Raw genomic sequence first — 22,341 nt, 5'->3', positions numbered from 1 at the left:
CTGTCGACGGCGGCGCGTGCCGTTAGTGTTAACGTTAAGAGTTCGGAGCTCGGTAACACTCTCTACCCCGAGATTTGCTTCTCGACGACGGGACTTTAGCGAACTCACCAGGTCTAGGCCGAACAGCGAGCAGGTGCGTTTGACGAGCGCGGGGTCGCACTTGTCGGCGGGGTCGGGCGGCGGCGTGCCGGCGATGGGCGCGGGCCGCGGCCGCGCGGGCTGCAGCACCGGCGGCGCGGCGGGAGGACCGCGCGCGGCGCGGGCTCGATGCCGCCGCCACGCCGACTGAATGCACTCCGCCGCGCCTTGACGCCGAGCACGTCTCATGCGCTCCAATACCTACACGATACGATATCATAGAAACTAAACTTTGGAACTGTCATTCGATTACCCTAAAACTCCCGTAGTTCTAGCACGATGACTTGCGAAAAACCGTTCGTATCGAATTCGATACCGATCGATCGTAGCCGATAGAGACCGACCTGGCGCATGCCCTCGCTGAGGAACACGTGTCGCTTGCCCAGCGCCCAGCGCACGGCGGCGGGCGAGGCGGGCGCGGGCGGCGCGGCGGCGGCCTGCACGGCGCGCAGCACGCCGGCGCACGCCGCGCCCGACTCGCGCTCGGCGCCGCGCCGCCACAGCGCGCGGTAGCGCCCGCTGAACGCGCGGAACCGCATGCGGTGCGGGTAGCCGCTCGCCATCAGCTGCGTCGTCTCCAGGATTTGTAATGCGCGCACCTGAAATCATATCGTGCGGCGATCGTTAGTTTTCGACGTCCGACTCGATGCGACGAATAATAACCGTCGCGACGAATTTAGATTTTTACCAAGATTTCAGTGATCTCTAAGCATCCTTTGAATGAAATTTGATCGTTCTCGAACCGAGCGCAGTACGCGTGTTACTGTAATCGAATCGACGAAACGGCAGGCCTAGAGGTGCGGTGAGAAGTGGGCGACGTAGATCGCGATGATGAATATATTTTAGCGTAGAGTGCACACCTGCCGGGCGACGGTGGCTCGCTCGAACAGCATGGGCGTTTCCGTGGCGTTGGCGCGCAGACAGCGCACGAAGTGCGGGCGCGCGTGCACGAGCGTGCGCAGCAGGTTGTCGAGGCGCGTGTGAAAGTCCTGCGTCAGCGTGGACGACGCCGCCGCGTCCAGCGCCGCCGCCACCGTCGGGGACGCGCGGAACTGGCCGCCCGTCGGACCGCCCTGAGCCGTCAACGCCTGGAAATATTTATACGTGAAAGTAAAAGCTGATCCCTTTTTTCGTAGCGATTTCGGTCACGATTTTGTATCGTTTACTACGATACGAGTCTTAATACGGACCTTGAGTTCGGCGCCGAAGAGATGAGTAGCGAACCCGAACTCGCACGTTCTGTTGTCGAATGCGGCTAGCAGGTCGTCGGGCACGGCGTCACGGTTAGCCTCGAGGAAGTCGGCCGCGTCGTACGACACCTCGCCGGCGTAGTGGCGCACTGCGAATCGGCGCGGGTGTGGCGGACGAGCTTCTGCCAGTCGCGGGTGTCCTCTAATGAATAGATGTTAATTATACAGCATTATTCAATGCACAGAATATTATCATATTATATCGGGAAAACCACACGTCTACGAGAGTAATATATAAACGATTGGTCAGTTACGGGTCTCCATTGCCACGATAGCCATGAGTGACGACGAGCGGCGCGGTTACCTGTGAGCCGCCTTGATCCTGGCGACATACTGCTCGGGCGTGCCGCGGGCGGCGCACTCGGCGTCCAGCGCCGCCAGCAGCCCTCCGCGCAACGACGACACGAGGTCGATGCACGGCACGTTGTCCACGTAGTCCACCTCCAGGGCGCAAGACACGCCCTCCTCGCGGCACGACTCGGCCGACGACTTGAACACGTGCGTGTTGTAGAAGTGCTGCATGGTCTCTGCGCACAGGTTCGCGCACAGATGCTCCAGCCGGCTCGGCGCCGCGTCCTCGAACCCGAACATGTCGAGGATGCCGACGAACCCGTCCGTCGCGTGCCGCACCGCGTCATTGAGCGCCGCCATCGAGCGCGCGCCGGCCCGGCCCCGCGCGCCCCCGCCGCCGCTGCCGCCGGCGGACGAGGCGCGCCGGGACGCCGCGTCTTGGTTGTGAACTGACTCGTTGGAGTCTGACGACAGAGTGCCGAGCGTGGAGCCCAGGCGCTTGAGTGAGTTGGCTCGCCGCACGATGGTGGCGACGGTGCGACAGTACAGCGCCTTGGCCAAGGCGTCCCGCGCGGCGGCCGCGGCGGGGGGCGTGGCGGGGGCGCGGGCGGGGCCGGCGCGGGCGCGGGGCGCGGCGCGCGACACGAGCCCGCGCAGCAGCGCCGGCGCCGCCACGCCCAGCAGCGCGGCGGCCGCGGCCAGCTCGGCCTCGCTGGTGGGCTCGGCGGAGCCGTCGCCGCCCTCCGTGAACTGCACGTTACCTAGCAGCAGGACGGCCGCTAGCACGCGGACTACGTCCAAGAACGGAATACCGAGGATGACGAGGCACGTCTTCCACGCGTGGAACCGCGCCGCGTCCTCCGGCTCCGGCCGTCTGTGATGCGCTGACGCTAGATATCTGTTAAGAAACATGCGAGTCAATATCGATGTCGTCTCTTGTATTTTGGTAATGGTGAACAGTACAGCGGATTAAGGAGGCGCTGGTTACCTGAGATCTTGCGGCGAGTATCCCTCGAGGTGCAGCTGCGCTCGCTCGTCGGCCGTGAGTCCGGCCAGCATCTGGTAGAAGATGTGATAGTTGCGCTCGCCGGCGGGCGGACGCACCACGCGTGTCTGGTCCAGGAAGTAACAGTGGATCTTGGTGCGGTACAGCGCGCCGTCCGTCACCTGCACCTCGATGAAGTGCCCCTAGCGAGATAACAGTTTTGTTAGTGAACGAACACAATGATTAGTATTTAGTTCGGAGTAGGGTCATGTGATATCGTACGATACGGCTGGAGTGCGTGTTGGCGGGCGTGGCGGCGGTGCCGAGCGCGCGCAGCACGGTGAAGGCGGCGGCGAGGTGCTTGAAGGCGTCGGTCTCGGGCCCGCCGCCCGCCACGTCGAACAGCCGCCGCAGCAGCACCATCGACGCGTACGTCTTGCCCGACCCCGACACTCCTGTCAACGTGGACCACTCAATAAAGCGTAGTTCACTATACACGATGGACGACTATACACTTTAATAAATAAAGTGAGAAAACTAAACGATAATGTGAGTAGTGTGCGACCTGATAGAATGATGGCCTGCGGGTAGCCGGTGTCGGCCTGGTGGCGCACGGCGTCGTGCACCAGGCGCGCCAGCTCGGGCCGCTGGGCGCGCGCCGCCGTCAGCGTCAGCGCGTTGCACGCGTCCGTGTACGGGTTGACGGCCACGAGGATGGGCCCGATCATCGTCTGAAAAATATCCGTCGCGGTCAGTTTAGCGCCGACCGTCTTCGGCTTTCGTCTCGACGTAGTATATTATTTCGCGATCGGCACGAGGATATAATCAAGTATACGTACATAAAATTTGTTATGGTAGAAGCGCGCCTGTAGCGCCCGCACGACGGCGTCCTCGGTGAGAGGTCCGCGCAGGTGGATGAGGTCCTCCACGTCGGCGCCCGCGCCGCCGGCGCTCGAGGCGCCCGGTGGCGAGCCAGCGCCCGCCGCGGCCGGCCCGGGGGTCGCCGGCACGCTGCGCCATCGCGTTTCTGTACGACATCAAACGTCAGGTGAGGACATCGTTCTTCACGATATTGCGCTTATCGATAATGAAATCGTCTCGCAATATAACAGATTACAACGAGCGACGGACCTGGCGGAGGAGGGAGAGGGTGGTGCGGTGCGGGCGGCGGCTGTGGCGGGTGCGGTGGCTGCGGCGGCTGCGCGGCGGGCGGCGGCGGCAGCAGGTGCGGCGCGCGCGGCGGCACGGCGGGCTGCGAGCCCGCGCCCGCGCCCGCCGCGCTCGCGCCCGCGCCCGGCGCCGCGCCCGCGCCCACGTGCAGGTGGTTGCGGAGCGTCACCAGCTCCGAGCTGAGGCTCAGCAGCCGCCGCTGGAGGTGCACCGCCTCGTTGGACGATGACGCGTCTACAAACGAACGTTATACGTTTTATAATAATGTTATAGTTCATTTTATTTATCACTTCTTTTACTGTAAGTGTTTTACAGAAATCTTTGAATGCAGTGAGCATATTCATGTTCCAAAGGAGAATGGGCACTCCTGGGCGGTCGGCGGCCATTAATGAAAGTAGTGTAAAATTAAAGTAATGATAACTAGGAACAACTTTTACTAAGAACGTTTCGCTGCAATCCTTTCAGGAAACAATATATTGACATGTAAATATAATGGAATTTCATAGAACAAATACAATTATTTCGTGTCTGTAATGCATTTAATGTTGTGTAATAACGTTACATCTTCTTATAACGATTGCAATGCCATCAAAATGAACAATAATCGTAACTCGTATCTATCTATCATATGGTTCACCTAGTTTCAAAGTTGTTCAAGCCGCCCGAATGTTATCTTAGTTGACAACAACCGGGACCGACTTTTTACGTGCCCTCGGAAGCACAGAGAAGCTCAGTTCAAATACCACAATGTGGTCACCCATCTATAGAATGACCGCGCCAACGGTTGCTTAACCAACAGATCGTTTACCGACCAGTGAGCGCAACTGGCTATGAACGCCTCGTTTTTAAGCTGAGCATTCAAGACAGATAAGTCGTCTCAGTGAATATATTATAGAAAATCAAGATGTTTACTTGTTACGATATTTATATATTTACATGTTATGATTGTTCGAATATTAATAATGTCTACATTTGTATGCAATAATATAAATAGTACTTTTTATTTAATCTCCGAATATGAGCCAAAAATATGTTTTTATACTATTAAAAGTGCTCAAAAACAAAAATGTATTTTGTTCGTCATATAAGTGCGTCGCGGCAATAAAACTTCTACACGGTAATTATAGGACTAAACTACATTAAAAAAACAAAAAATCAAGTTTGGCCGCGGATCGCCCAGGCTCCATACTATTTTGCCCATTCTCCTTTATAGCTTTGACGACCAGCTGCGATTGTGTCATGATAGTGTGAACTAAATTAATAATATTCGTCTCTGCAAGAACAACTACGATGCATGCATACCTAACAGACACAGAGTATCTCCAAGAACAATGTTACGCACGGCGGGTATATTGTATACGCAGTTCGGTAAAATTTAGTTCAAATAATTATAAAGGAATACTGATAGCAAACGCAAAGACCTTAGAACGTGAGCCCTGATTACCATACACACGCACACATACGCACACATACGCACACATACACACACAAGCACACATGCAACGTGCCAGTCGGCACACTCGGTACGCTGGTGCAGCGACTACGAACATTCTCTTAAAGTATTGTATGCCCTTTGCTCGTAGTGTGCCGCCGGAGGCGCTAGTATAACAAGCTACATAACTTGTAACTGGTTTATACGCATTTAATACGACTACAGAATAGTTTCACATTTCAAGTAAACCTAATAATGATAAAGAGCGGCCTGTGATGACGTCATCGTCTACACGATTTTCGCGTTTTACATTCAATTCTATACTACAGTGAAATAGCAATTAAACATAGTTTAGCAGCAAAGCGGTTACAATTTGACGTCCAAAACGAACGAACATCTGATCATAATATTGTAGGTTGCGGAGGCTGCGGCGCGGGGCGCGGGACGCGGGTGAGGGCCGGGGCACAGACAACCGGTCGGCGGGGCGCGCGGCTCCCCAACCTCGCCGCTATGCTGCACTCCATAGAGCTGGTAATGGACCGCGGCGTCGCGGGCGCAGCGTCAAAAACCTTTTTATTAGGTAGTGCGCGATCGAAGGACAGCATCCCTCCCCGCGCCCCGCGCCCCGCACCCCGAGGCCCGCGCTCTCGCATCACACAATATTTAAGAGAGCTTTCGTTGATTCAAGTGAAAAGGACGCTCGTGAAAGTTTGTAGTTTGGTGCTGATAACAGACAGGTGGCCCTCACACACACACACTCACGCACACAAACACACACACACACACACACGTTATGTCTACATAAGAGGCGTATTGTTCAGATTGTTCAACATGATGTACTTGCGATGTTAGGATTAAGAACGCCACTACACTTCGGGCAGAGACCCTAACAACTGTCGAGTCAGTTTATCCTAGACTATACTAACAGTTCAATGCTAGGGCAAGTTACGTAGATTTATGACTTGACTGAGGCAGTCAGTTTAGAAGTAGCAGAAATATAGACCACGTCATTGTACAAGTATCCCTAATTTAGTAGATAATGTGATGCTAGTGAACTCGCGCGCTTCGTTTTCGCGCGTATTACTTAGGAAAAATAAAAGTTGACTTTCAACCACCTGTTCTATCTAACCCGCTGGGGGATGACTGGTTTTGATCTATCTCGTACAGTTCAGTCAATGTGAGTGCAAAAACAATGATTATTTACGACTTTGCATTAGAAACATTAAAATCGTACATACATATAAACCTTCCCCTATAATCACTCTTTGTACATATTAAATAAAGCTGCATCAAAATCCGTTGTGTAGTTTTAAAGATCTAAGCATACATACAGACATAGGGACAGACGAATAATAATAAATTTCCCGTAATGAGGGAGGGGTTAGGTCTTGAGTCCACCACGCTGGCCAAGTGCGGGTTGGGGACTTTGCATGCCCTCAATAAATGTTTTAAACAAATTTTTAGGCATGCAAGGTTTCCTCACGATGTTTTACTTCACCGTTGGAGCAAGTGATAATTATTTCTAATACACTCATAACTTCGAAAAGTCATTGGTGTGTTGCCTCGGGTTCGAACCTGCGACGGAGGTGTCAACTTATACCACTCGGCTATCACTGCTCTGTTTTGCGACTTTGCTTACTTTTATAAAAGTGAATAAGAAGCCATCATTAGTTTCGTAGGCACAGTATGGTGATAGTGATAGTTTGTACCGCAGTATGAGTGGACGGCACGAAGTCACAGCGCGAGCGGCGCAGTTACCGCTAAGTGGTGTCGGCCGCCGCCGGCATACATCAACAACATAAGAACCGGAAAAACCGCCGAAAATATGAAACAACTTTCGAGCCGACCAACCGGAAAACAACAACACCGAGTCCGCCGCGCGCCGCCCGCCGCCCGCCGCGCTGGCAACATAAACAAGCGGCACACGGCGCTCATCCCCGCGCCCACCGCCACTCTACCACCTGCTCCTCCTATACACGGATCAGTCGTGGAGGGAAACTACTTTAGATATTAAAGGTACCTTAAAACACTGAAAGGAAACTTACTTTTTTATTTAAATAAACATAACTGCATTATTTTAAAGATTTTTGATAAACTTGCACTAATAGGTCTAAAAGCTTTTTTATTTTATTTTTGATATAAAAGTTAAATTTTAAAGTAAAAAAAGCTCTAAACGGATCAATTGGTTTGACGATAATTATGTAAACGCATGAACAAATATTACACGTTAGGACTGGAAGTTATCAAAAAATATTTTATTGGTAAAATCTATTCATAAAACAGTAATTCTCATTCTTTCAAAATTAAAAAGACGCTCGTGTCGCGGGGACTTTTACAAACATACAAACAACGGACACAAAGTACAACCAGACTGTAAACAACTATTTGTGGATCGCACAAATTATTGGGAATGTAATCCACGACCTCCGCTGGCGTAATGTTAGTGGCGTGGCGACCACCTTAACCACTACGCCTCGGAGGTGGTCAAAAGTTCACTTTCTGTTTTTCATTTATTAATAAGAGGTGAAATGCCGGCACCAATTAAAACAATGGTTTCTCTCGTATTGAGATACAATGTTTGTTTGGGGGACAAACCCTAGAAATTTTCTTATAGATAGGCACAATAAAATAGAGACAATTTTTTTAGGGTTAGGTTAGGGTTCGATTTCCGGCAATTATCGATATAGAAAAAGAAATAAAGTGTGTTTTCATTCCCTGTATTAAGATATCTCCTTTATCTGAGGTAGTTTTCCTTCATGGCAATCGTTTTTTTTAACCTATACTTATACTCGGATAATTGTTTCAAGAATACAAATCAAGTTAAGGCTCTCACTCGCTTGTATGTACAATTTGCTCGCATAATTAATTGTGAGATATAAATGCTCGTTAAGTAAAAACTCTGTAACTAGTTATGGCTTGGTGCCTACAACTGTTCTACATGGAAATACGGAGACGATGAGTGGCGGTTTCCGTCCGGTGCAAGTTTTTCAACAGCTCGTGAACAATGAGCGAAGTCGATGGACCCGCCAGCTACGATCATCTTGCGTCACATAGTAACATGTGACTGAGCCACCGACAGCAAGTACGTACGAGACGGACACATACGAGCACAAGCGTACAGCTCACCTCGTGACACCTGTACTGTTTCAATGATAAGTGTATAGTTACAGGTGTTACTGTTGGGTTTGTGACACGCTCTGCGTTCAGTTTATATGTAACGAACGCTAACTCGCTAGACTACTCCAATTTAATGTTATAATAGGCGTGTTATACATTTTCATTATAGTGACGACACATCAGAAAGCTAATACAATAGCGCTGTACGTAATTACATAAGTTTCACAGTAATGCGGATTAACGTTGGTTGATACATAGTATACAACTATACATAGTACGCGTCATTCAAGTCATGAACGAATCTCAGGAAATAATATAACGCAGGGAAAAAGTTACAATAAAAAGCAGTTCCACTGGTCGCGAGTCGCTTGGCTCGTGCTAGTGTTAGAAGATACTGTAGATGTAGTTAGTAATGATGCAGTGATGTAGTGGTAGCATGCCGCCGAGTCATTCCTGGAGGCGAGGGCCGCGTGGCGCGCGTGTTAAGTCACGGGGCGCGAGATATTTCATAGCGCTGCGCAAAAACTGTGCGCTGGTATGTGCGGGCGCGCACGCGGCGGAGCGCGGCGTGCGCGTGCGCGGCGTGCGCCTCACCACGTAGAGCTTTTACTTTCTGCGCGAGTGACACGCGTCCAGCCAGGAATGTCAACAGGTCCCGCGACTACTCGCCGCCGCCACTCGGAACATCGAGCATCAAAGCTGTGCAGATAGCTCGGCCTTTGACTTTGGCGTTGTGTGTTGCGTTACAATATACATAAATAGCTTTATATTATAATACACAGTGTGAACGTTCTCGTACATGTTATGGTGAGCGATGTAAATATGTATGTCTCAGTCGAAGCCCGGCCTTACCTATGCTTTACTTTTATAAGCAACACTTCGTTCACGGAGCAAATATTTACCGTAACACTAAAAGTAGTTGAGCATTCACCTGCGCAGCCGGTTAGTTGAGAGCAGTGGAGAGGACACAGCGATGTGTACGGACTTACATGTTTAATTGATGCTTGTCTTGTTTCATTCTATCACCGGCTAGAAGAGTATCAGAACGTGTGACATAAGTAGCGGCGGCATGTAACGTTCTTGATAGTCCATAACTTATGTATGTACGAGTAGGTATATAATTTATATTGCTATTTCTGTGAGTAACGATGTAAGAATTAGCTCGCAGCGTGGGAACGTCGTGTGCTGCGTCAGGGCACAAAAAACCCGTGTGGTGCGCGTGAGTCGCTCGCGCGCTCCACATACCACACGATAATGTCCGCCTTATCCGCAAATGATCCAGCAAACTCGATGAAATTGCACATGATCATTCTTATTGGAAGGAGTTGGGGACGGTTTAAACATTGTTGTATGGGTACGGTTGAAACACTGTTTTAAATTTTTCTTGATTTTTAGATGGCGAGAGTACTCGTAAGAAAGACTTCGAGGGGAAAAATAGACTTGTCGAAGTACAAAGACGCATATGACGAGGTGAAAACTTGTCCAAAACCCAGTATTTTCTTTGGAAATAATACCTACGATCATTCCCGAAAGTCCTCCAAGGAAAATAATAATAGAGGGCGAAAAATCAAAAGGAGTCTACTATTTACACTGACCCATCAGAGAAGGAAGAGATAAAAAAGAGCCCGAAATGAGATTGAATCGAATCTAATGATTTTTGTTTTGTTTTTGATAACTTACTTAATCTATAGTTACCGATGGTTGATAATATACAAAGATTTTGAATGGTTTGTTCTAAAAACAGGAAAGGCTGATTCAAAATGGCATTAGAAGTATATAAATGTTGAAGATTGATTACGATTGTCAAAGAGTTACTTAATTATTGTTAGATTTAAAATTACCAATTAATAAAACACGATGTAATGTCATATTTTGTATTATTCGCATGTGTTTCAACTGACCCCAATAAAACGGTTTTATTTTATAAATTGATCTACCTACTATTCAAAATAACACACCTAAAACTAAAACCACATTGACTTTTAGTAGACAGAAACATGCTCTTTTATTTAACACTAGCTGACTCGCGTAACTTCGCTTGCGTAACATAAGAGTGAAAGAAAAATCCCCGTTTTTGTAACATTTTTTACTGGTACCTTTTGGTCGTAGCGTGATGATATATAACCTACAGCCTTTCTCGATAAATGGTCTATCTAACACTGAAATAATTTTTCAAATTGGACCAATAGTTCCTGAGATTAGCGCGTTCAAACAAACAAACAAACTCTTCAGTTTTATAATATTAGTATAGATAATTAGATAATAATATCTTCTTCATCGGCATGGTCATAAAAAGCAAAACTATGGACGTTATATGTGAAATCTAAAATACATTTTTGAGATTTAAGTTGTCTAAAAAGGCCGCGTGTTGGCTTCGGCCCCACGCACACCTTCCAAATGTCCGGGACCCTGTAGTCCCGAGATATAGCAAAGACATACAAATGTTATTGAATATATAACCAAAAAAATATTTATCAAAAAATTACTATATATTATTCCAATTATAAGTGTGTATCGCAGGCTTTTTAAGGGATGGAAGTTGTTATATGTAGAGTTTATAACAATATAAATACTGTTTATTATGGTGAGGTATTGCAGAGCCCTACATCGTATAAGTCGCGCATGAGAGCAGCGCGGGTGGGCGGCGAGCGGAGGCAGGAATGCGTCGTCCACGCGCCGCGGAGACAGGAGGCGCGAGAACACCACTAATGGCGACACACTCCAACTCATCGGAAAAGCTGTTCACAGATAACAGAAGCTGAACCTAGGTTTGGTTCATTCCACGTTCTAAGAGCCCACTAACTTGTTAGTGTAACGGAAGTAACGCATCTATGAACGTGTCTAAAGAGTACGTTCGGAGCAGAAATTTGTAATCTAAGTCAGAAGGAGATATGTGAGACGTGACACCACGACACGCTGCACCTCCGTGACTTCCAGCTATACAGATAACTATCGTTTTGAAAGTGCACGGCGGCGGCGGAGGCGGCCGTTCATGTAGAAAGTTGAGTGAACAAAGGAACTTTATAGCCGTACTCTCTGCGCCTCACTGAGACTGAGACACACTGAGACACGCTGAGTCAGGCGCGCGCGGCTACACTCCGCGCTGACACCGCGTATGCATCCGCTCGTCAGCGCTCGCCAGTGAGGTGGCTACTGAGTCTACTGACTGAACTTAGATGCGATGAAGTCAAACCTAAGTCGACAGTAACACGGACACTTAATACTAAATCGGTATGAGTTGACATACAAACAAAAAGAACGGTTAATATTATTTATATAATCGAAGCCTTACTTATAATTATTGAGAGTGACAGACCTATACAGATCAGTATCGTAGCAGCAGCGACGTAGAGCTATAATACCGACTCGTTTGTGCGCACCTACTTACATCACTTAGATTTATTTTATTGGAGTGTTTAGTACACAATTTATTGAACATTAGTAACATACTTGTAAGACAAGCGCCTAGCAAGTACAGCCAAGTAGCGACAGCTGGTGTACTTGATCAATTTATATGGAGAGTAAATGCAACGGTTATTTTACGAGTGGGCCGCGACCGACGACCCGCCAACTATCCGCGATGTAAACTTCAACCTGACGCGTTGAAGTCTTTTCTGGCGCGCTGCTTCATTAAGTCAGTGCGGCGCGTAACGTTAAGCGGCGTTGCAAACATCTGCTCGTGTTCACACTTACATTAACATATTATGCATATTTGATTAATAACGTGTACAAATTTCAATGATTTTCTCGATACATATATTAAATTAGTATTTGTTTAAAGCTTTATATGAATATGTAAATGGTCAGGACGCATTTCTAGATAAGAAGTACACTACAGTCAATATAAATGAGATGCCATGCGTTAGGTACTCGCAGGGAGGATCACGTATAGCGTATAGTGCAGAGTCAAGTATGTGAAGGTCCCACGAGCGCGCGTCGTGCGACAAAAACGCGTGTGTGTGCGCGTGCGCATAATTGCACCGGATGCCGATCACATAGCTGTGCGCGGCTCTAGCAGTTTTTACACGAGTTATGTAGAGACGCGTAACGGGACCCGAGCCCGCTGACGCACCTCGCCGTCCACTCGCCGTCCACTCGGCATCCAGTCACACGCAGCCTCCGCGCCGCCGACACATTACTAGGTCTGTAAGCGTCGCTGAACATATTCAAATGTCGCCAGAACCGACTCGCTATTGTTCAGGGATCTCTCGTGAAGCTCACTAGAACACTCGCATTGCTTGCGCAAGCGAGCTCATCCGTGAGACTGAGCACTACACACTTGACACCACGCACTTACACGTTATCTTTATGTCTTTACTAGCTGACCCGCGCAACTTCGCTTGCGTCACATAGGAGAGAATGGGCAATAATTTTCCCCGTTTTTGTAACATTTTATACTGTTACTCTGCTTCTATATTGGTCGTAGCGTGATGATATATAGCCTATAGCCTTCTTCGATAAATGGGCTATCTAACACTGAAAGATTTTTTCAAGTCGGACCCGTAGTTCCTGAGATTAGCGCGTTCAAACAAACAAACAAACAAACTCTTCAGCTTTATAATATTAAGTATCTTTATATAATTATATATAATTCTTCTGTAAGTGTGTATGTCACTGAACTTCTCTTAAACGACTGGACCAATTTTGATGAAATTCTTTGTGTGTGTTCAAGGGGATCTGAGATTGGTTTAGATTCACAATTTTGTCCGCTGGACAATGTTTTTTTGATAAATTTTTAATTTATTATACTGGACAACGTCTGTCGGGTCCGCTAGTAGATATTATATAATTCTTCTGTAAGTGTGTATGTCATTGAACTTCTCTTAAACGACTGGACCGATTTTGATGAATTTTTTTGTGTGTGTTCAAGGGGATCTGAGAACGGATTAGATTCAAAAAAAAATTATAAAATATAAAATTCTCGCGTCACAGTGTTCATTGTCATACTCCTCCGAAACAGCTTGACCGATTCTCATGCGCAATTTTGTGTGCATATTGAGTTGGTCTGAGAATCGGCCAACATCTATTTTTCATACCCCTAGGTGACAATATATATTTTTTAATTTACATGGCAAAACAACGTTTACCGGGTCAGCTAGTATTTATGTAATACGTGGGCCACTACTTATATTTTGAGCCTAACTATGAAAAACCGTAAACATGTGAGTGAAAACTACTTTATCATGTTCTCGGGTATTCTTATGCATGATCTAGATAGATTTTTATCCGATCGAAATATTTTTTTTATATTTTTTTTTTCTTTCCCGTAGACCCCTCAAAAACAGGGTGTTTAAAAGCATAACCTGTTTCTTGAGGCGATAAAAATTAATGTTTACGGTATTTTTTTTTTAAGGTTTGGGTCTAAATAAAGTCATTTGATGTCAAACTGTAACGGTATGTCAAGAGACTCATTAATTCGATTTTTTCGTGCACATAATAGCCGCTTGTTTAACAAGATGCGTAAAGGCTGACATTGTTTTTATGGAACTCGACCTGTAGGATTTTGTAGTTTTTCCATATTTTAAACAAGACTTTGGGCAAACTTTTGGTTGTAATTTAATAAAAATTAACCATTCTGCATTTTTCTAAAGACACTTTGTGCCGTTATAAAGTTTTTATAAAAAATCAAGGGACCATATGTTTCGAAATGCTTCTAGCGCGAATAACTTTTTCTGGATTTGGTTCTCCTGAAAGCACCCATAAAGTCGACTGGTGTTTCTTTTTTGGCTCATGCGCATAGATCCTAGATCCGTGTTCTATCACGATTTGATACACGTATTTTGAAGCAAAACGATAAATTTTTCAAGCATTTATTTGCACTAACCGGCGCGAGCACCTTTACAAATTCTTGTGAAAAATATTTCAGTACATTTAGAAAAAATCTTCTAAACGGATATGTTGTCACCTAATATTTTATATTTAAGAGTGGAAATAATGTTCAATGTTCAAAATTGTGTCGATCTACTGATGTATCACGAAATGAAAATGCATAATTAATTTTCGCACAACATGGATTTTCCGGACACAACTGGTGACCTTGGACGACATTCAGGAATTTGATTGGCGAGGGAAAAATAATTATAATAGAACTCTACATATCAGCGTTTAAAATTTTCAAAGGATCGGAGTTCACTGCCAAAATAAGAAATAAGTCAATATAGACACGACTGTTTCCATAAGTCACGTCGAAAGTCGTAAAAAATCATTGCACGAAAATGTTAACCATCCTAATGCCATTTTCCCGCACACTTATAATTTTCAATCACCGATATTGAAAATATTTGCAGCGCTGATTTCAAAACGTTCTTCGGAATGTAGTAGTCAAAAATGTCAAACTTTACGATGAAAACACCAAACGACGTCTAAAACAACCAGATTCATCAAGGTTCAAAATATAAGTAGTGACCTAAGTAATAGTGAGCTTTATCGGGACTTAAATTCCTACTTGTAGTTAATATGTCGAGAGAACGAAGAATGTAGAGGCATTGTTAGTCGAGTTTTGTGATATTAGTGTTCAAGGGAGGATTTGACGGCAATAACTGAGTAGTGCTGAGAACAAATCACTTAACAATTGATGAGTGATTTATCTACTCCTTGTGGTATCTGGGTATTAAAATATTAGTCAGTCAGCTGAGACGCGAGCAGAGTGCGGCGAGTGCACGCCGGACGCAACCCACGCTACCTGCTGCACGTGTAACAACGACGGTGATTGTAACGCGTGATGGCCGCTTAATAATCACTAATATTCGGCAGCCGTTGCAGTCGATCACTGGTCGTAGCCATGACACAGCGTCGGTAACCACCACGAGCTGCGGACGGCGCAACGTGCTAATAAAAGGGTTGGACTCGGGTCATCGCACTTTGCTTGCTGCACGTACAGATGCCCGAATCAGTTTTCTGCTCAGCCTTTAAACATCAGAGGTCGCCCTCGGCGTCCTCAACGGACGGGCACATGAGCACCCACCTCCTCACCACCGCCACCGGTGACCTCGCGAGCTAACAATGAACGTTAGACTCTGTTACACTCGATTTATCAAGCCGATAACAAGATGTAACATGTTACTTGATATTCATCATGGTGTTCGCTGCTCGACGCAGTAACGAGCGCGGACGACAAAAACGTGTGACACCGAGGGGCCGCCGCCGCACGCGCAGAAAATGTAAGTGAACATGATGCACGCACCGACACACACCGACACACCGGCACAGGGAGACAAGTTGTGCACATGATGTCACTATGTATAACTCAAAAGAACATCAACAAAACTAGTATTATTACGTTCACTTCACACATCATACCCAAGTTTTTCTTTGACCTCCTCTCAAATTTCCCTCAGAGTCCTACGATGTGGTGACGAGGCAACACAGAATATTTATACAACTTTGTAAAGCCCACTCAAGTAGGGGTTGTGACCGTGTGACTACATTACACATTTAATTCTAGTTATGCAATTATGTTCACAAGCTTCACTAGTATACATGTATGTCCTCCTAGCCGACATACGGCTACGGCGGACAGTTTAATTGAAACTGGCCATCTGTGTAGGACTTTTATTATAGTGTCCAAGTGTGTGCACAATACCCAGGTACACTCTCTATTCCATCACTCTCATAGTCTGGTGGGACGGATAACCGACACGACCAGTGAGAGGTCAGGCGCAGGACCGACGGCTTTACGTGCTCTCCGAGGCACGGAGGTCTTCGACCTCAACTCCCCAACTCTTTTTGGCCCGAAACATGGTTTCGAACCCGAGAACTCTCGCACGACAGCCGCATATACTACCGACCGCGCCACAGACTCACTACTACAGAGAAGCGGGTAGAGGATTTTAAATCTGATTAAGAAACCTTCTCTTGGACAAATACGAGTATGTATCACTTCCGTCATAGCACACAGCTTGTGTACAAATATAGCACTGCGCTGCTCTCATACCTATGTAGGTGCGGACACTTAACCGCATGTATGTGTAGTGGCGCTGGTGGGCACAACACCTGTACGCTGATTGAGGATTGCCTTTTTTGACAATAAGAATAACTATCATGAATTGTGTTCATGATAGTTATTCTTATATGTCGTATTAATTGTGTCCATGATACACAAGATACGGAAAGTGAACTCTACGATACGATGATGGTTAGAATATGTGAATGTAGGTGAGGCCAGTGTGTCGGGGGGAAGGGTAGGGACTAGTGATGTACAGTTCACCTGACTGTGACACAGGGACCACGCTGGAGCCGCGCCAGCCTCGCCTGCTGAATATGCACGAGAGAGGCGGAGGTGAGTGGCGTGTGTGTCGTGTGAGCGGCACATGCGAGTCACATCGTGTGCTGTAACTACACACTAGCAGCTGCCGCCCAGCGCCCACACAGTACAGGACAGGGACACAGAGTCGAGACAGCGTGCCCCGCGCCTGGTCTCCTACTGCTCGTGACCGGGCCGTGATATAATAGAGAGTGTATGTACCTGCGTATTGTGCACACACTTGGACATTATAAACAAAGTAACGCAACGTTAGCTGGTTTCATTCAAACATGCCGCCGTGGCATAATATCGGCTAGTAGGATATTTTTTACTTGGTTTATGCCTCAGAACGGAAACGAGGACGAAATAACTACAACAAAAGGATTCAAGATAATTCTATGTAACCGAGTGCATCTCTGAGTGACATGTTTGATCAGACATTCACACAGATCCGTCACGCACACATGTTTATATTGTAGTTATACAGGACAAGTATTTATTAAGAGGATATGTTGGAGGTTGTGAGAGTTACGTCACAGCAACCTGTCCACTGTGGGGGTGTGCGGTGCGGTGCGGGGGGCGAGGGGGGTGGGGTGTTGCGAGGGTGCGCGACAACAATGCGATGAGCGGCGGCAGGTAGCGCCGGAGCACGGTGCTCCGCGTGGACGTTCTGTTGTCTCCCGGACCATCACACGCGTTAACGACATGTCGCGCCGCTTGTCGGCCGCGCGACAGGTGTTCTGATTGGAGCTCTTCGTTACATAGGTAGGAGTGCATAGGGTTTGTACTTAGAGACCGTACGGTGAAAGTATATCTTAGCCGTTCCGTCGCTTCTACTGGATACGTATTATTACAGCGCACGAACCCTAAACGACTATCCGTATAAGCAATAGGTAGAGCCGAGCTAATACGTGAGTGTAGTGAGCGGCCGCCGAGCCTCCCCGGGCGGCGGCGGCGGCGGCGGTGGTACGTACACAGACACACGACACGCACACAAACTTCTATGTGGAGCTTTCGAGCGCCGAACACGACACAAAAAGTAATAATGATCACAGCGGCGCGGGCGCAGGGCTCGCGGGGGGTGGGGGGCGCGCGCTCACCTTGTAGCTTCTTCTCTGTCTCCCAGAACTTCTGCAGCTCGGTGAAGTACTTGTCGAGGATGAACACCTTGGAGAGGCCGAGCGTGGCCATGGCGGGCGGCGCGCTCGCATCACACTCCGCGGCCGCGCCGCTCCCTGCGCACAGCGGCGACCACTCGCGCGCGCGTCTGTTCGCGTACTGCCCCCGCGCCGCGCGCGCCCCGCACTCCGCGCCCCGCAGCCCGCGCCCCGCCCCCTGACCCGGCACGAGCGACACCTACTTTTGGACTAGAAATGTTATTTTCCGAGCGTTCGGCAAACGACCTCGATAGAGATACCTCGAGAGACCTAGCGCTCCCCGCACATCGCTCTACCGCCGCCGCCGCGCCACAGTCAGGGGCAGCTAATGACTCGGACGTTACATTTATTTGCGACAAGTTCAAAAGCCAAGTGTCCCAAACATCTTCCCAGAACTAATGACAGCGAGTGTGGAGAACTTGTCCAACACCGAAAGTTCAATTTGTGCATTAAACGGCCACTCGACGGAGGCTGCAGGTGTGTAACGGGGGTGAGGCAGGATCGCGGGGGGTGGGAGTGCTCAGGTAGTGGAGGAGGAGGGGGCGGTATTGATAGCGCGGGGAGAACTGGTTTATTTATTTGTGAGCTCGCGCGCGCCGAAAGCTATGCGCTGCACCCCGCGCCGCCCGCCGCCACTCTAAAGGTGGCGGTTCGCGCCGCGACAGAGACAGGCGACCGAGACAGGAGACCGCGACCGGAGACCGTGACCGCTACTTAACTCTAGGCAATGTATAAAGCATCAGTTCGCGAGCGCGACAGAGACAGGAGACAGAGGCGCGCGACAGGAGACAGCGAGACGGTCGCTGCTCCGGTGCAGTAGTGTCTCGGTCGCGCTCGTGAAAGTACGTGTTTATGTTTAAAAATGAGTTTTTCTGACGAAGACTGTGAGACTCTGATTGAACTTATCAGGCAGCACCCTCCGCTATACAATGCACAACTAGACTCCTACAGAGACGAAAATTTGAAGGACAATATTTGGAAAAGCATAGCTGAAAGCATAAATAAAACAGGTGAGTTCTTCTTATTTTATTTATTTTGCATAAAATTAACATATTAAGAAAGAAAAGGTTAAGAAGAAAAGGAATGGAATCAGTTCAAACAAGCCGTGTGACATGTTGTTCTTGCCAGTCTACTGCTCCTTGCTGTGACGTCAAGTAATTGGTTAATTTTACTCTAATATCGAGTCCGTTGCTGTTCGAAAACCCTCCTGTTCCACGTAATGTAACAAAATTTGAAGGCAAATTTTCTTCCTCTCGATTCCATTGATGTACGGGCATTTGAGCAGATTCCAAAAATCCATCTCTTAATAGGTTATGCAAGCAACAGGCAACTAAGATCATGTCTGTGCATGTTTCTGGCGCTATTCCGATAGGAGTGTAAAATATTCTAAACACCTGAGACAGCAAACCGAACGCGTTTTCCGATACTCGTCTCGCACGACAAAGGCGGTAGTTAAATATTTCTTTGCTTAAATCGTTTTTTGCAACTCTTCTAGCGTAAGGTTTCATCATAAAAGTATCAAGACTAAATGCTTCATCTCCAACTAAAAAATGGGGTAATATTATGTTCGAATTCGGTAGATTTTTTGGTTTCGGAAAATTAAATTCATTTTTCATTATTTGTTTTCCCATTGCAGACTTTTGGAATATTCCACTATCTCCTTCTTTGCCATAAGAGCCAACGTCTACTGCAATGAACTTGTAATTATAGTCTACAATAGCCAGAAGAACAATTGAGTAATACTCCTTATAATTAAAATACAACGACCCACTATTTTCAGGGGCTCTTATTCTTACGTGCTTCCCATCAATAGCACCTGTGCAATTGGGGAATTGCCATTTGTCCCAAAATCCTTCAGATATAAGCCTAAAATCACTTTCTTTTGGAATAGGCATAAAAATTGGCACCAAAACAGTCTTTAAATGTTTTAACACCTCTTTGACTATTTGTGAAATATAAGAAGGTGATATACGATATTCGAATGATAGCGAAGCATATGTTTCTCCAGTCGCCATGAATCTGGGAATAAAAAAAAATATTATTATTTATTACAGATTCGGAATGCCGTAAAAAATGGAAACTGATCAGGGACTCCTACAACAGATATAAGCGCAAACAAAAACAATCGACGGGATCTGCAGCACCAGCTAAAAATTCAAAGTGGCAGTTTTATGAACGCTTAAGATTTTTAGAAAACACACCATCAGAACGGCAAAGCTGCACCAGTGTAGAACAAGAACAGCAAAGCTCCGCCAGTGTAGAAGAAGAAGTTACTAATACCTCCCCAGGAGTAGAACATGAAGATACTCCTCACGAAGCCGCAGACACGTCAGTACATAACACTCCTTCAAAGGAGTTACCAGGCACTTCTAAATCTACACAAGAGAGATCTAATATACCACTAAATAACAGTTATGAAAAATCAACCTCCAAAAATACAAAGAGAAAGAGACAAAAAGAAGATGAATTCATAAAATTTATGAAGGACAGACAGGAAAACCGAAATAGACAGCTGGAGTCATTAAAATCTCAAGAACCAGTTGATGATATATCGACATTTACAAAACATATTGAAATGATGCTAAGAAAATTGAGTGCACGTTCAAGAGCCATGGCAAAAACGGAAATATTTAATATTGTCTCGAAGTATGAGATCGGAGATATCGAAGGTCAAACTGAACGCCCCTATACTGATTCATCATACCAGTTATCATATAATTCAAATTCATCATACAATTCATATTCTCCGATAAGTGCAGCATCAGAACACCAAACACAGACTGGATTGATTGATTTAACATCTCGCCAATCACTAAATATTTCGAGTGAACCATTTCTAAACAATTACGGTGAAATCGACCAGAATAATTTAGATGAATTGGCAAACTTACCTTAAAGTTAGTGATAATTTTTCTTTTACTGATATTCTTCCCTTTTCTTGCATTGTTTTTTTCAGTAAATTTAATACGTAATCAAACTGTGTTTTATTCAGCCGAAAATACTTCCTGAATATATTGTCATCAAACATCAGGTGCTTCTTTACTAATAGCGAAAATGATCCTTCTTCACCTCTAGTGGAATATAAATCCTTAATAGGTAATCGTCTTTCAGTTTTGTATTTGTAATAATAATATAAGAGCAAATCATCGTCTTCTTCTTCCTCCAATAGCAGCTTCATTACTTGGTTTTCCATCACGACACAAAACACCAGTGACTTCATCGACAGACTCTCTTGAACTGAGCGGTCGCTCTGTGACACTTGTCGCGATCTTCGGTCTCAGTCTCAACCTACAGTACATGCCGAAGAGACCGAGACACTTGTCGTGGTCTCTGGTCTCAGTCTCCTGTCTCGGTCGCCTGTCTCTGTCGCGGCGCGAACCGCCACCTTAACTGTGCACTGCTAGGGTCGGGCAGCGCTGTTCTCTGTCGAGTGCGCAGCTCGCTTCATATGTCATACGTACGTTGATTGATTCAGTAGCTGACATGTGTCACAAGTGCTGCGAGTACCGGCACGCGGTGCACGCAGCGTGGCGATCACATAACGAGCGCAATAAATTATATGAATGAGGTGCGCTCACGTGGCGCGAGGCGCAGTCGAGGCGCACACTGCTTCAGTGCTTCTGCACTCTCACTCGAGTGGCGCACATTCTGCACACACGTCCTCGACACATACTGAGTGTGAGCACAGCGACACAGCGACACAGCGACACAACGACACAACAGTGTCGTCGCGTTACATCGCTGCACTTGATACCTTGCCTACGATATCACTGACACACAAATGCACACGCACACATACACACACATATACTCACGTCACACGTCTCAAGGAACAACAATAAATTTGCTTGAAAACCCTGTTGTTGTAGCCGCTAGCTCTACGTATTCTAAATGACATAGATGATAAATTATTGAATCGAATGAACAAATGATTGAATGCTGTGTGCATGGTCGTGTGATCGTGTGATCGTGTGGTCGTGTGATCGTGTGATCGTGTCGGTATCCTCGGATCATACATCCGACGAGCTCGTCGACAGATTTCACATACATACATAATGCACATTACACATAGTGAGAACATACTTGGACATGCTACAAATGAACACGCTCCCGTCCCACACAGTCACACTGAACTTGTAAGCTTCAAACTATATGTATCTCGTTATGTAACAGTATTAACTAATAGCTATTACAAGAATACTTAAACACACTGCGACTACTAAAATGCAAACTGCGACTAAACACATCTAAATATGAGTGTAAGTATGCAAGTAGCGTTCACAAATATTTAGTTCCGGTGACCTACTACACTGAAATTGTAAGAATATTACGAATGCACCAAATTACATAATTTAAACAATTTAGTTTATCAGTTCACGACGACTCCGCGACGACATCCTTACGAAACATTGAACATACGGCAGAGGTGACGGTGATATAACACACCGACAATACCTGCTTGCGTCGAGGAAGCTTTTACTGCGCTAACGAATATTGAGCAACCGCCGCGCGCGTTGAACTCTAATGTACCGCGCTGCGCTGCGACAATCTCTGACCGA

The 22,341-nt window shown here is 46.8% G+C and overlaps 2 protein-coding genes across 6 annotated transcripts in view; one reads left to right on the top strand and one right to left on the bottom strand.

The window, feature by feature from the left end:
- dachs (unconventional myosin-IXb-like dachs) overlaps positions 1 to 22,341 on the bottom strand; it is a 35,486-nt gene that overhangs the window by 1,369 nt on the left and 11,776 nt on the right. For 4 of the 5 annotated variants that reach the window (XM_076122949.1, XM_076122950.1, XM_076122951.1 and 1 more), the window contains 10 exons: positions 3,796 to 4,068; positions 3,504 to 3,691; positions 3,230 to 3,395; positions 2,947 to 3,119; positions 2,668 to 2,867; positions 1,693 to 2,577; positions 1,329 to 1,530; positions 999 to 1,226; positions 483 to 737; positions 109 to 339 (listed from right to left, as the gene is read on the bottom strand). In XM_076122949.1, the coding sequence (XP_075979064.1) occupies positions 109 to 339; positions 483 to 737; positions 999 to 1,226; positions 1,329 to 1,530; positions 1,693 to 2,577; positions 2,668 to 2,867; positions 2,947 to 3,119; positions 3,230 to 3,395; positions 3,504 to 3,691; positions 3,796 to 4,068 (2,801 nt within the window). Of the gene's footprint in view, positions 1 to 108; positions 340 to 482; positions 738 to 998; positions 1,227 to 1,328; positions 1,531 to 1,692; positions 2,578 to 2,667; positions 2,868 to 2,946; positions 3,120 to 3,229; positions 3,396 to 3,503; positions 3,692 to 3,795; positions 4,069 to 17,725; positions 17,929 to 22,341 lie in introns of those variants that run through there. The other variant, XM_076122953.1, reaches the window with a different exon arrangement.
- Positions 18,270 to 20,759, top strand: LOC142978482 (uncharacterized). Its single transcript, XM_076122954.1, has 2 exons — positions 18,270 to 18,792; positions 19,837 to 20,759. Exons 1-2 carry the CDS (start codon positions 18,645 to 18,647, stop codon positions 20,676 to 20,678), a joined length of 990 nt encoding a protein of 329 aa, XP_075979069.1. The 5' UTR covers positions 18,270 to 18,644; the 3' UTR covers positions 20,679 to 20,759.

This window comes from Anticarsia gemmatalis, chromosome 14, assembly GCF_050436995.1.
Source record: "Anticarsia gemmatalis isolate Benzon Research Colony breed Stoneville strain chromosome 14, ilAntGemm2 primary, whole genome shotgun sequence".
Lineage (NCBI taxonomy): Eukaryota > Metazoa > Arthropoda > Insecta > Lepidoptera > Erebidae > Anticarsia > Anticarsia gemmatalis.
Note: the sequence above shows the minus strand (reverse complement) of the source record. Positions and strands in the feature narration are given on the sequence as shown.